This window comes from Dysidea avara, chromosome 4 (genome assembly GCF_963678975.1).
Source record: "Dysidea avara chromosome 4, odDysAvar1.4, whole genome shotgun sequence".
NCBI classification, from domain to species: domain Eukaryota; kingdom Metazoa; phylum Porifera; class Demospongiae; order Dictyoceratida; family Dysideidae; genus Dysidea; species Dysidea avara.
Window position 1 is genome coordinate 33,427,834 of NC_089275.1, and position 15,907 is coordinate 33,443,740.

Consider the following 15,907-nt stretch of genomic DNA (forward strand, 5'->3'; position numbering starts at 1 on the left):
AAAATGTAGCTGAACTTTCTATAGGGTGGCTTGGTGATCTAGAGTGACTTAATTGTTTCCAGCTTAGCTCTCTACAGGGTAACTTGTTTTTAGCTGATCTCTCTACAGGGTGACTTTTTTCTAGCTGATCTCTCTACAGGGTGATTTTTTCCCTAGCTGAACATTGTACAGGATGATTTGTTCTAGCTGATTTCTCTCCTCATGGTGTCTTGCTTATATAGCTGCATTAACTCTCTATACATAGTGACTTGTTTCTAGCTGATCTCTCTATAGGACAACTTGTTTCTACTGAACTCTCTATAGGCTGACTTGAAATGTAGCTGAACTCTCTGTAAGGTGAATTGTTTCTAGATGATCTTTCTACAAGGTGATTTGCATTCTAGCTGATCTCTCTAAAGGGTGATTTGTTTCTAGCTGATCTCTCTAAAGAGTGGTTTGTTTCTGGATAATCTCTCTACAAGGTGATTTCCAGCTGACCTCTCTACTAACAGTCTCAGTCTGTGTGATTTGTTTCTACTGAACTCTCTGCTGGGTGACTTGTTCCTGGCTTATCTTTCTAAAGGGTGATTTGTTCTAACTGATCTCTGTTTGTTTTTCCACAGGGTGACTTGTTTCTAGCTCTACAAGGTGATTTGTTTTCAGCTGATCTCTCTACAGGATGATTATGTAGATGATCGTTCTACAGGGTGACTTATTTCTAGTTGATCTTTCTACAGGGTGATTTTTTTGTAGTTCAGCTCCATACTGAGTGGCTTATATCAGTTTTACATTCTCGAAAAGACATAGGTGGATGCTTTAATAGAGTAATTTACTTCTTATAGTTGACTGGTTTATTACTGTGACTGCTCTATTAGAGTATCGTGATCTCGCACTTGCTATACCGAGTTGGATTTCGTGATATAACTCTGTGGCTTTAAGTCTGATTCTTCTACACCATTGAAGAGTCTTTCTAAGATGATTACTTCATCTATACAACGATTTTCAAAGCATTACTCCAAGCAGCTATTCTGGTGGGCGTGACAAATAATCATTTTTTAAAGCTAATCTCGATCACGTAATTGCTACACACTGTTGGTATTTTTGTTGTATCTTTGTGGTCTTTAGCTGGATTTCTTTCAAACCACAACAGGTTTGAGGTTCAATAGTTAACCTATCCATGCACCGATTTTCAGCTTCTTCCCATAAGTGGTTTACCCTGTAAGCATGACAACATATTGTTGTTATTTTTTGTGAATAATTGCTAATAACTCCTCGACTACTTATTCAGTTTGGTTCCAGCTAAACTTGGTACCAAGATGTGCTTTTATACCCCCCATTTGTGTGCCAAATTTCAAGACAATCGGATATGGCATCACCTTTTATGGCAGTTTTTGTAATGTGCGAAAAGAGGAAGAAAATAAGAAAAATGAAGAAACTAAGCCAATTTTTGAAGTCACATATCCCGGGAATGCTTGAAGCGAAATTTGGTATGTAGAGTACTGAAGTTGGCAGGTATGTCCACAGCAAAAATCGTCTTGTTTCATAACGGCATCATGGAGCTACGGAGGTGCGAAAATCATGCTTTCTTCCTGTCAATATACTCGCAGTGTTGCATGCTGGCTTCTTGGCCGCACAACACACGTACATTATTTCTACTTCTTTGTCTCCTACAAACCATTTATCCCCTATGCATGCGTAAGGCAAAGTTTCTCAATTTTTGTGCAATTTTTCACAACAAATATAAAGCAGTCAGTGGTCTAAGCCACTGAATCCATTATGGGAATATACTCATCCATTAACATTCCCCCTATTAATATCATCACTTCCTATACAAAAATCTCTTTGAGGTGTTAAAATAACCCTGCTGCCAATATAAGTAAAAGAAACTCCTAAACACCCCCCTCTCATAGTTTTTAAATGCCTCGAAGGAATATCAGATGTTCTCCTATAACAAGAATATTTATTCTCACCATCACTATACACATTGTTTAAATGCCACCTCCCCAAATTCATATTCAAACTATGTAAAAAAACCTAAATAGTGCCTTAAAAAAATGCCGACATTTAGTAAAAATCTTCAAATTGCAGAATTTCATTTAAAATTAAATTTACTTATTTTTTATATCAAAGATATAAATCAAAAAATAATCAATTTATTGAATGAAAAAATGGATATTTATGTCGTGTTTATTTTTTGTAATGTGAAAATAATGGAACGTGATCCTTATCTGGGTGTATACATGCCATTGCTAATGATAGTTTATGAGTGGGTTTATCTTCACCATCATCCTTCATGCAGTACTGTATAGCCTTGGCAGTTTGTTCATTGACATAATCTGTAGAATACATAATAATATTCAATCAACCAAACACCATATTAACATATCAAGACACACGGTAGTGTGTCATGCAGCCCAAAAAGTCAGCACACCACACCGTAAGTATATAATTATTGACAAGAAGAAAGAAAATGTGATTTTCATGCATAGTTGCTCCATGATCCCTCATGTAGATCCGTTTGGCACCAAATTTGTTACAGATGTACCCATCAGGTAGGGTGAATTTTTTTCTTTTTTTGGATGAGGTTTTGACTTAGAATATTCAAACACAGAAATAAAATTTATGGAGGTAATATGTGGCATAGAAATGGGTTTGTGCCACGTATGTCACAATGCAGACCAAGGGAAACAGACCACCTAACACGCATGGATGGTATTGAGATAGTACAATATCCTAGCAACTTTACTCAGCTTGGATGGCAGTAGTGAGAGCAAACTGAAGATGATGCCTCACAGTGACAGCAATCATTTTATATGGCATGGCACTACACTGAAGTGTTGTTGTCCGTGATTTTGGTGTAGCAAGTGCTATGTTATGTGTCTGATCCATCTCTGAACTGAATCCATGTTGTGTGTTAAATGTGAAAGTTGAGTCAATTATTTATAAGTGTTTCAATACCTGTGGCTTTATATAATTTTACAGACCAGGCTGAATAGTGTGGTGCTTGCTTTCCTTCATTTAAAATAATACTGCTTCACAAAAGGGGAGACCAGTGATGCTGGTCTAATATGGGAAATCATAAGTATGTATCGTTTACTAACATCAGTTAGAAAATGCTATGCATAGTATGCTTTAATCGTTGGCAGATAATGAGGTCTTTAAAAACCATGAAGAAACCTGCTAGTAAGTCTCTAAAATGACTAGCAGATAGACCTCAAGTATTGCAAATCTCGCTTTCGATCATTGATTTGTTATGCATGCTCTGCAAAGCATATACAGGCTAATCACCCATAGACCAACAGGTACTCCATTTTTTTTATAAGCACACCTATGCCAATTCGATTATGGGAGTTAGACTGTAATGTTGTAGGTACATTGGCTATCATAAACGGAAAATTCCAGAAATGCCCATCAGTGTTTCAAGCCTGTTTAATATGCTTTTACAATACTTTAAATGGACTTCCTATTAAAGAACTAATAAGTAAACTTTCTTAGAGACTGTTTATTTGCTCCTTTAAAAAAAAAGTTATGTAAGTATGAAATCGCACATATACTGGCTTAGTCACAAAGGCTAGCGCTAGACCAAGTATTATTAACCACTGACAACAACTACTCCCTGATTCCCACTGTTACCACTTCCTTTAAACCCTTGGTAGTGCTTGTTGGTTGTACCTTTATTGTTGCAGTAGCTATCACTCTGTTTTTGATCCATCAGCTAACAGAAACAGCGATTAAGTAGCTAGCTATATACAAGCTTTAATTCAAAAACATGGTCAATCTTCTCTACTGATCGCATGATTCATTTTAAGTGCATTGCATTTAATGCCCATCTATCTGTTTTTATAGGCAATATAGTCATAATGATTCACCCACTAACAGTGATTGTGGTTGTGATACTTAACTCAGGACTAGGTAGGACCCTTATTAGTATTGTGAATTTTGTATCAGTTTACATATAGAGCTTGAGGAATTGTATTGTGTGTTCTTTTTGTAGTGCTCAATTGTGACGTCAAAGGGTGTTGTGGATTTCTATTGTACTATCTCATATGATAGTAACAAACTAATACCCAGGTCAGTTTACGTGTTGTGCTTATAGTATTAATGTTTTCCTAGTACCCAGATGTTTTGTGTATTGTATGTATTAATGACATCGTTAGTTTTGCAGGCAATCTGGTCATAGCAGTTTACATACTAGCAGTCGGATGTAGTCAATGTAAGTCACTTGAGACCAGGCAAAAATGCCTGATTGTTGTTTTACAGGACTTGGCTCTTGTGTTGTCAGATATCCAAGCAAGTTGTGTTTTGTGGTGACCACAAACCCAACCCTATATAAACAGTGATAATTTGAGCCCTAGCCCAGTTGTCTGATTAGCAGCTTTGACTTAAGGTACGTATGTGCACAAGTTTACAGCTATTGCTTTATAAGTGTCACACACTGTAGGAACTTTAGGACATTTATTTTTACTTTTCATGTATTTACATCATTAATTGTGTGTGATGTCATTGTACAACTATTTTACGTGATAATTTAGTTTTCCTAACCCCACGCGTTTGTAACATGGCACCCATCGTGAGGCCCGAGAACGTGTGAGAGGAAAGTGATTCAACCTGAAGGAAAACTCGAAGAGATGTCTAGAGACTTAGATCGATTAAGGGCCAGGTGGGGAGGACAGAGGGGTGTCGTAACCAAGTACACAAGGGAGGCGAAGTCATTATTAGACAAGGAACTGATAGAAGATGCTTTGAGTAGATTAGAATTGATTTCAAAGACATTGAAGGAGAAATGTGCCCTACTACAGACCCTACATGAGTCATCATGATCTTAGCCATGTGTCCAATGAAGGAAATAGAAGGGGAGATTCTAGAGGCTGAGCACCTTACCGACAAAATTACCCAACTGAGGTTAGAGATTAGTAGTGTTGTACCGAACGTAGACATAAGTGGAGCTAAATCAACAAAAGGTGTGACTGGATCGAAGAAGACACATGAGTCGACAGAGACATGTGAGTCGGTAGCGTGCATTAATAAGACGGGTGCACCTGACGGTAGCGGAAGTAACCACAAGTCTACATCTCCCACTGTAGTAACTGATAGTGAGAATAAGCACGAGTCTACATCTCCCATTGTAGTAACTGATAAGGGAGAAAGGGAAGGTGCTGCCTACGTTGTTAAACCAAAGCTGCCAAAACTTACTTAGATGAGATTCAACGGAGACATTACTAAATTTCAAACATTTTGGGACAGCTTTGAGAGTGCCGTCAACGGTAACCCTGGATTGTCAGTGATAGACAAATTCATTTACCTTAAATCGCTACTGGAAGGGACAGCTGCTTGCAGTATACAGGGTTTACCTTGTCAGAGAAGAATTACTCAGCAGCCAAGGAGATCTTGAAGGACCATTTTGGCAACCCACAGACCATTATTGCAGCTCACATGGATAAGTTGCTACAGATACCCAAATGTTTGGGAGAGAAGGCATCACACCTTCGACTGATTTATGACAAGATCTATGCTAATATTTGAGCTTTAGAGGCCTTGGATGTGAAGGCAGAGGAATATGGTAGTTTCTCATCCCTGTGCTCATGACCAAGCTGCCTAGTGAAGTCCGCCTACAAATTGCACGGGTCACTACTGGAGATGTATGGAAGGTGGACGAGGTACTTCAAGCCATCAAGTGTGAAGTAGATGCACGTGAACTTAGTGACACAGTTCGAGTTAATGAGGGCAGGTCTGAGTTGCAACCTGGAACTGGGAAACATTACCAAGGTAGTACCTCATCATTTGTCATCAGAGATCAAGGTTCTAGTGAAAGATCATGCATCATTTTTAGCCTCCTGTGAAGTTGTGGCAGATGTACAAGCACAGAGAGATATTCTGAAATGGGGTGGTCGCTGTTTTGCATGCCTTGCTGTTGGCCACCATGCCAGTCAATGTCATAGTGCAAAGAGATATTGTAAATGTGGTCGCCAATACCATTAATCCATTTGTGAACCAAGAGTGCCTGATTCACACACAGAACCTGTAAATAATAATGGAGACATGACTACTACACAAACAGCAGCATATAATCGGAGAGCTGTATTGCTTCAGACTGCTAGTAGTTCAGCAGTGAGTAACAATGGTGAGTTGGTCCCAGACCGAGCTTTACTGGATAGTGGCAGTCAGAGATCCTACATCACTCTGAAGTTGAAGAACAGACTGGGTCTCAATGCAGTAAGGAAGGAATCTGTGAGTTTGAATGTGTTTGGCAGTTAGTCTTTTAGTAGACAACACTGTGACTTGGTTCATGTGACACTGCTAGGAAAGTGCCAACAAGGAATAGAATTTACTGCTCTTTGTTTCCCTAGCATTTGTTCTCTCTTGAATAGAGTTGTTACACTTGGTCAGCACCCAGAGTTCCAAGAACTAGAATTGGTGGATCTGCCTCCTCTGAATGGATCTTCCAGATTTGATAATGGCACGATTGATGTGCTTATTGGCTCTAATCAATACTGGGAGATTCATAATTGTTCGTGATGAGATAATTCGAGGATCTGGTGGACTAGTAGCTGTAATTATTAAGTTGGGATGGTTAATATCAGGACCAGCGACAGGTAGTGAACTTGATGACAACAACTCACATGCTCACCTAGCTGTAATAACGGAAGGCTCCTCTGAAGTCGACAAACTTTCAGATAGCTCGGGACTGGAATAGGAGTTGAGAAGATTTTGGGATACTGATCTATTGGGATTGTGGGGTATCCTGTATCAGACATGACAGAGGAACCATTTCCAATACAAATTAAGTATGACTTCTTACAAGGATGTTACAAGGTGGGATTACCGTGGAAGTCAACCAGACCCGAATCTATGAATTACAATTTGTGCATGCCCAGGATAAGAAAGCTGAAGGCTCGATTTCAAGAGAAAAACTCTTTGTTGATGGAGTATGATAAGATCTTCCAAACCAAATTACAGACTGGCATAATTGAACCTGTACCACAGTTGGAGTTAAGCTCTATTAATGCTTATTTTCTTCCTCACCATGGTGTTGTATGGGAGGATAAGGATACCACTAAACTGAGAATAGTGTTTGACGGTTCCGCTAAGTCAGAGAAACAGCATCACTCCATAAATGATTGTTTGGAAAAAGGTCCAAATTTAACTCCTCTGATATTTGATGTTCTATTGAGATTTCGTACTTACCAAATTGGAATTACAGCTGATATAGAGAAGGTGTTTCACCAGATCATGAGTAATGTTGAAGACCGAAATATGCTAAGACTACTTTGGTTTAATGGAGTACAGGCAGCGGAACCAGAGATTGTTCAGTACCGATTCTGTAGATTAGTGTTTGGTCAGCCCAGCTATCCTACAAGGAGTTATTTAGCACCATCTTTCTCAACAGAAGAATAGTGATTCTGAGGTAATTGAACTGTTGGCAAATACATTGTATGTTGATGATTTTCCAGGAGGAGCGCCTGATGTCAAGAAGGGGTACCACTTATATCTGCAATCTAAGGAAATCATGAAGAAAGGAGGTTTTAACTTTTGTAAGTGGAGAACTAGTGATAGCACCCTACAACAGATGATTGGTAGAGCAGAAGGTGAAGTGGTGGTTGAAAATGGCCCAGTCAGTCAACCAGAAGATAAGTTATTTAAGATTCTGGGGCTTAGATGGAACATACAAACAGAAAATTTCTGCTTTGAATTTCATGAATTGATCCAGTTTGTTGATTCACTACCTCCCACCAAGAGATCTCTGCGAATATCAGGGATGACCCATTTGGGTTCATCAGTCCATTCACAGTGTCGGCCAAGGTTCTCTTTCAACAGTTGTGTACACATAAGGTTAACTAGGATGATAAACTAGAAGGAGATCCATTGGTACATTGGAAGCAACTTGGTAATGAGTTTTCTCTCCTATCCAGCATTCAGATTCCGCAATGTTTATTTTTGAAGAACCAAACACCTATTCGCTGTCAACTTCATGGCTTCAGTGATGCCTCAGAGAGAGCATATGCGGCTGTAATATATTTGAGAATTGAGTACTCTCAAGGAGATACAGTTGATGTCAATCTGGTAGCGTCAAAGGCACGAGTGTCACCAATTAAGAAACAGACCATCCCCAGATTAGAGCTGCTTGGGGGGGGGGGGGCTTTTTGATACAGTAAGACAGCAGTTAAAGTCTTTATCACTACCTAACAAGTCCTATTGTTGGATGGATTCTTTTACAACCTTGTGTTGGATAAGAAATGACCGTCATTGGAAAACATATGTACAGAACCGAGTAAATGAAATCCGTAAGTTGACTGACAGAGATTTATGGAGATTCTGCCCCGGGAAGGAGAATCCAGCAGATATTCCGTCAAGATCATGTACGGCGGCAGATCCTGTTAATACTGATTTGTGGTGGAATGGGCAATTATTTCTTAGAGATTCCATTGATAAGTGGCCTAACTTACCTACCACCTTTGAAGAACAGCGTGCTAACGAGGAACTGGTAAGGAACCCTCCTGTTATCATGCACACATTGACAGTTACTAATGATACAGATGCTGGTATTGTGAACCTAGTGAAAATAATTGTTCTGGAGAGATTTGGATCAAGGCTGAAGCTTTTGAGAGTGACTGCAATAGTGAGGAAGTTTACAAGTATCTTGATTCAAAGGGTCAGAAATCACTGAACCTCCAGGTTTATCAGTGGCAGAATTGAAGTCAGCAGAAGAGTTGTGGGTACAATCAATCCAGCAACAAGCTTTTTCGAATGAATACCATGATTTGCTACTCAAGAAGAAGGTTTTTTTAAAACAGCTGCACCTACGTATTCTTAGATGACAGAGGAATGATCCGTTATCATGGCAGACTTGGCAAGGCATTAGTTCCATCATGCTCTAACAATCCTATTTTGCTACCACCGAAGCATTGGTTTTCCATGTTGCTGATCAGGTATCATCATCAGTGCGTACTACATGATGGAATAAGAGAGACCTTGAATTCAATTCGAAGGAACTACTGGATCAAGAAGCAGTGAAACAAGTCACCCGGAAGTGTGTCATATGTCTAAAGGGTGAATGAAAGAACTACCCTGCATTTTTACCACCAGATCTTCCTGACGAGCGTGTGAGTGAGACACCACCATTCTTCAATACTGGAATAGATTTTGCTGGTCCACTGTATGTAAAGGATCCAGGAGCTACCAATGGAGAATACAAGGTTTATATATGTCTTCTTACATGTGCGTCCACAAGGGCAGTGCATCTGGAGCTCACAGCTGATTTGTCAAGTGCTGCATTTCTTTTGGCTTTCAGAAGGTTTACGAGTCATAGGGGATTACCCTCAATCGTTATCACAGATAATGCTAAGACATTCAGGTCAGCATCATCGGAGGTAAAAAAGGTTGTTAGATCACAGGAAGTTCAGCAGTACATGGTTAACCGTCAAGAAACCTGCAGTTTAATTTTAGAGAAGGCCCCCTGGTAGGGGAGGTTCTGGGGGAGGTTGGTAGGCAGTGTGAAAAGATGTCTTAAGAAAAACCTAGGGAGGTCAACTTTAAGCTTTGAAGAATTGTGTATTCTGTTGATAGAGATTGAGGAAACACTGAATAATCACCCGTTAACATATATTTATGATCATATGGAAGGGATTTCTCACACTCACAATGGATGTCATTTTGAAGTCACAAGTACTGCCAAATCCTTGACCAAGAGAGCCAAGAATCAATTTAGAATTCTATATCAATTTACAAGACAGTGGAGAAGAGACTATTTGTTAGGATTGAGAGAGCACTACCAATGCCAGAATAACAAGCAGAGGAACAATACACCAATCAAAACAGGTGACGTTATGGTGATGAAGGATGATCATACAGCTCAATATTGGTGAAAGCTGGGCAGAGTGATAGAATTAGTTAAAAGCAGAGATGATCAAGTTTGTGGAGCTCGTGTACAAGTGTTGAATAATGAGAAGAAACCAAGTGTTCTCCATAGACTGATACAGCATGTTGCACCAACAGAAGTAGCATCATGAGATCAAGAACAATCAACTTGAATTTACATTACCAGGGGGTAATCAACCCCTGGGAATGTCACACACTGTAGGAACTTTAGGACATTTACTTTTACTTTTCATGTATTTATGTCATTAATTGTGTGTGATGTCATTGTACAACTATTTCACGCTATAATTTAGTCTTTCTAACCCCACACGTTTGTAACAATAAGTTGTACTTTTATGCACAAGTGTAACTTAATGTAACTTAATGTAACTTAAGATCAGGAATTGATTGTAAAATTGGTTAAGCAATATATCAGGTATTCACTTAGCTTAACAAGTAGGAATTGGTACAATTCTAATCCTGATTTTCCTGTTGCATAGCTAAGATATATTTACCATGTTGTACATTCTGTTTGGTGGCCACTTGTTGTTTGACAGGTCTCCTCGTGTCCATGTTTATGTACTTAGGCATCAAAACACATTTACCTTACCTCTGATACACCAGATTCACTTAGCCTTGAATATAATAGTCTAATGTTTAATTCAGCGCCTTCTTGTTCTTCTACAGGGCTCACTTAATATTGTGTCATCATGCAGACATCCAAGAAACAATCACTTTTGGAGTTAAACTATTTGATGTGATGTTTATTAAATTTTTGTTATGTGTTGTAATAGCATTGTTATACGTTTACTCTAAGGTAAGAAATTTTCATGGATTTTGCAGCCATCTTACCTGCAATTAGAATTGCCTCATTTGCTTTGTTTGTAGCTGTCACAGCAGTTTCACACTTCTACAAAGCATTAATTGAGGTGGAGCTTGTGTTGTGGCTTTCACTATGCACGTACTGTAGGGAAGCAGTCTAAAATGTAGTTCGTGGTTGGTGACTTTGTGTACATGAGCTTTGGTAATTCCACACAACTTGCAAAATATTTCTTGCACTGGTGCATGGCACTAAATGGAGTATTGACTAACGATTTATACACCTTACCTAGTGTTTGTACGTTCTTCACGCTTTCACACCTTGTTTATAAGACATCTGCCGATTATAAACGCTTGCATGGAGCGTGCACTACATGGACTCTAAAATATTTCTGCTTAAAACGCCTTCCCTAGGGAACTTACGGCTCTGCATGCTTGTTTTTCAGATATTAGGGCTTGTGTCCACATCGTGTCTTTAAAAGTTATTGTAGGGATTACAGGTTTGAATGGAGAAAATATGCATAGAGCCAACCAGAATTAGATAATGTCAGGCCTAGATGGCAGGTACAAACATGGGTAAGATGATTGGTATAACGTGATGATAAGTGTAACACAAGGTAGAGAAATAAAGTGAAATATGTCTAAATACGGCAATATTTTTATTTTAGTGAGGTTGCAAGAAAATGACGACAACTAAAGATTTTTGATTACATAGCTAATGCAATACTAATCCATTGAGAGATGTTGCATAATCCAAGGATAATAATGCAAAACCGACCCCACATGTAAATAACTCACAATAGTGGCCATGCGTCTTTTTAATTAGGCATGCACTTCATAGTTTCTTGGTTGTACGCCTCACTACTGTGAGTCTTGATTTTGAACATTTTAGTCAAGGTCTCACAACTACAGTAATTCTTGAACATTTTTGTTGCCGTATTCCATCATAAATCAAGCAATCAAGCAATAGTACATACGTACGTACATATTACACACTCAAAAAATGGTCTACACTGATTCACTGACATACACATGCACACACACATGCATGCATGCATGTGCACTCACACACACCAGCATCCCCTGCACACGCACACACATCTGCACCAAAAACATGCACACACACACGCACAAACTACATTAAACATGCACAAATCACGTACAGCAAACATATATAACAACACCTTTAAAAATACTTTCTACTTCATCATCAGTACTACTGCTATCAAAAGAAGATGTATAATCAGTAAAAGGCATCAGTCCTGATAGAAAAGGCAACTTGGAAACCCCAGCTGTCTGTGATAGGTGAGGTCTCCACCTTCTTCTACCTACAAGCCAGGCAAGTATTATCACAAAAGATCAGTTCAGTAGTCAAATACATACAGCAGTCAGCTACATGTATATTAATGTACTCTATTAATAACACATTAACATTGAGGTTCAATTAGACAGCTGCATGTCCTCTACATTGGTCTTTTTTGTATAAATAACATAAATCCCCCCAAAATAGCCCATTTTGCACCTAAGCATTATGTCCCTTTCCTGGTGGGTAGGCAGTTTACCATACCAGCCTGATTCTATAGGCATCCCTGCAGCTCAAACCTCCTGTACACCTACAAAACCACCACCCAATTATTTAAATGGGTGCTTGTATCCTCCATATCTTCCTCCCTATGGCCAAGTACAATGGTAGAGGAGGATTAAGGGTGCTCTGTACAGTCCACTTATATGGCTTCCAATGAAATTTAATTTGTTCTATAATTTACAAATGTTCTGTACTTTTTTACTGGATATAAGCTAACACTAGTACACAGTTTAGTCCAAACCCAACTGCTAAATTTGCTTTAGAACATGAGTTACAGTTTTTCCCTTTATACTAGAACTAGTCCTACAGTTTATGCACAAGAGCCTTGATACTTTTATGATACACTATGCTAAACAGCACAAACCATTGTGCGTTTTTCTTTTTTTTCTTTTAGCTTCTCATTCATCACATATTTATCTTTCGAGTTGACATTCCCAGAAATCCTTTTCTTTAGTTCCATGCTATTCATCATCTGAACTTGCTATTTAAAAATGGCAAACACTCTTCTTTGGCAAAATTACTAAAGTAGCTTGTGTGAAAATTTCATGTCCATTGGATTAAAATGATGGAGTAGTTCTAATTTAAGTGAGAGGGTGTAGAATAGCAAGATGCGTGCACTTGTTGCTATGGGATACCTAATTTATGGGTTCTAAAATGTGTCAACATGTCACAGACAAATTAAGTGACCTTAATATTTCTTTTAGTGCAAAACAGACCATGTCTTGGGAAGTCTTGTACGAACTGTACAGAGCACCCTTAAAACAAGGAGTAACTGCACTGTCACATTTCAGAGGAACGGACAGTATACCAACTGCAGAATAACTCCTGACACCAATAAGGAGCTCTGCACCACATTTCTTGTTTTTGTAGAATATTCCTACTACCACGTAGGAGAAACCAGAAGACAGTGTACCTTTGCCACTACAGAAACTCCCTACACTACCCAGTAGGAGCTGTGCACCATTCACACTTGATCACCTTCATGCCCTCCTACTACCATGTAGGAAGCACAGGGGACAATGTACTTTGGTCACTGCAGAAACACCAAGTGACGCCAGTTACTTTAGTGTTTTTTCACTACCACATAGGACAGAGATGACTAAATCTAACAAGGAAGAGGGCATTGCAATACCATCTTTGTTATATGTTTAATGTTGTTTGTTGCTTTTAGCCACAGAAGGTAATACGTAGGGGGAGGGGGTGGGTTCCACACTGAAAGTTACCTACATAGAGTTACTAAATAAACGTACCAGCAAAAAAGATCATGGAGAATGCTCATAATAATTTGCCAATAGTCACCTGCTTAAGTGAGAGTAGCAGCTTTGGGCCATTAAATTGTTATAACACTGCTATCAACAACTAAAATAATGGATGGGAGGGGTTAGCTTTATATGGTATTCATACAATAAAGTGGGGTATGGATCATTCCATACCAACTCAGCAAAAAAAAAAAATCCCGACCCCTTCGGATTTTCATGAAATTTGGCATAGACATGGACTCTACTAAGAAACTTTCTCGCTCCAAAATTTGGCCCATTTTATTGATCTCCCTTTAAGATATGACCACTCCAAGTTTATTACAAAATACTACACTGGTTTAATAAAATGGCCATAACTTTGTCAGTGATTGTCACAAAACCTTTCTGGTTAGAGTTTTGGAATGCTTATTAAATTCATTTTCAAGTGATATATAATTCAGTATAATTACTCAAAGGAAAAGATCAAACCACAAAATGTGACCTTTTCCTTTGATCTTACTTTTTTCAAAAAAGGATATTTCAATTACTTTAAATTTTTGTTCAAATATACTTCTAATACCCTTCTTTCATGACAGTAAGTGTGAAGTTGGGATGGCAATTAGATCATGAGTTGTGGCTACATACGTAATTTTACATGTTACCGGGGGTATAAGTATGAACACTACTATAACAATACAAACTTTTAAATTAAATTATAGTATGGAATCTCATCGGAACATGGCCAAGTTGCAATACACATACAGATGGAGGCATAGTATAGAAGTATCATAAGGTGATTAAACAGAAGTATCAATACCCTCCATTTCTGAAGCCACATCAATATCCCCTATTGCTATGCATATCAATGCAGTTATGATAACAACATGATTGTGGTGCAAACACCATCAGGAGTCCATAATAGAGATTTTATGTACTCCTGATGCCATATAATTGGAGGGCTTAGTAGCAAATTATCTTATGAAAGGTTGGACAAAATTGTGGAAACTTCACATTAATATTATGATGTTGGAGGGTAAATCATTCCTTATTCACCAAATTTGCCAATTATTCAGCTAAACTTTTCTGATATTCTGTAGGACATCTGTACATGTCAGCAGACACTACACAATAACAGAAAAGTTTGGTGGAGGAAATATTTGTGGGAGAATTTGGTGAATAAGGAATGATTTACATTGGAACCTATCTAAGCCGGTCAAAACTTTGGGTCGGTAACCTTCAGGCAAGTGGCTACTTTTGACAGGTGGATTAGTGTATAGGTATCTCATTTAGAGAATGCATAGTTGGCCCCTATACGGTGGCCTTCTATACAGTCACTGTACCAAATCAAAACCCTCCAACTTCATAATTTTAATAGAGTCCTATTGTGAAGTTTCAACAATTTTGTCAAAAACCTTTCTCTTACAAAACTTGCAGTATCATAAGATAATTTGCTACTAAACCCTCCAACTATATGGCATCAGGAGTTCATAAAATCTCTATTATGGACTCCTGATGGTGTTTGCACCAAAATCATGTTGTTATCATAACTGCATCGATATACGTATATAGAGAGCAACAAGTTAAAGGCCAAGACCAAGACTGAATTAGGGATTAAATGTTCACTAGTATATCTGCAGGTGTAGGTTACCTCCCTTGTTTCCCTACTTTCTTTTCTATGATCCCTAATCGAACTTGAAATTTCTAATTTTTCCTTTAACTAGTTTGTTTACTTTTTTGTAACATTATTATGACTGGTGAACCCACGCATACCGCATCAAAAGAAAGGATGGCGCCAGAATAAATGTTTCGCCTGAACAGCGCGTGCCCCAAGAATCAAATACTTCCTTCGAAATTGCAGTGGCCATTACACTTCGCTTTCAGCTTTGTTCAGCCCGTTACAAAGTGCTACAGATGAAAAACAGTAGAAGTGCCTCATGAAAATATGACGATTTGTGTGCCCCTCTATCAATTGCTGCCTTGAAATGCAGCCGCCACTATGCTTCGCTTTCAGCTATTTTCTGTGTAATCAGCCCGTTACACAGCATTACAAACGAAGAACAGTGTTACAATCGTCTTCGCAATCAATCTAGTCACCACAGAAAAAACGGACGATTCCCATTTACAAATGTACTGTAGGGAAGCCATGCATCGTGCTACCGCAAATCAACACTGTGAGCTGTCAGCAAAAAGAAATGGGACACAAAGGAGGACAAAGGTAAGTCCATGATCCGTGCATTGTACATACTGTGGTATGCCAAAAGGCATGTCTCAGGACGAAGCGACGTTGAACAGTGAAAAAGCAAGCCCATAGCCTTAGCTGTTATCGAGTTATGCTTGCCAGAAGGCATCAGGCAGGCGGGTGGGCAGGCAGGCAGGCAGGTAGTCAGTAGAAAATTCCATTGAATAAATTTATTTTTAAATTTCATAGAAG

General features: G+C 38.7%; 2 protein-coding genes across 4 annotated transcripts in view; one reads left to right on the forward strand and one right to left on the reverse strand.

The window, feature by feature from the left end:
- LOC136254748 (uncharacterized) overlaps positions 1 to 15,907 on the forward strand; it is a 304,047-nt gene that overhangs the window by 236,132 nt on the left and 52,008 nt on the right. The window lies entirely within an intron of this gene.
- LOC136254738 (uncharacterized) overlaps positions 1 to 15,907 on the reverse strand; it is a 100,980-nt gene that overhangs the window by 13,760 nt on the left and 71,313 nt on the right. For both annotated transcript variants that reach the window (XM_066047477.1, XM_066047476.1), the window contains one exon: positions 11,838 to 11,981. In XM_066047477.1, the coding sequence (XP_065903549.1) occupies positions 11,838 to 11,981 (144 nt within the window). The remainder of the gene's footprint in view (positions 1 to 11,837; positions 11,982 to 15,907) is intronic.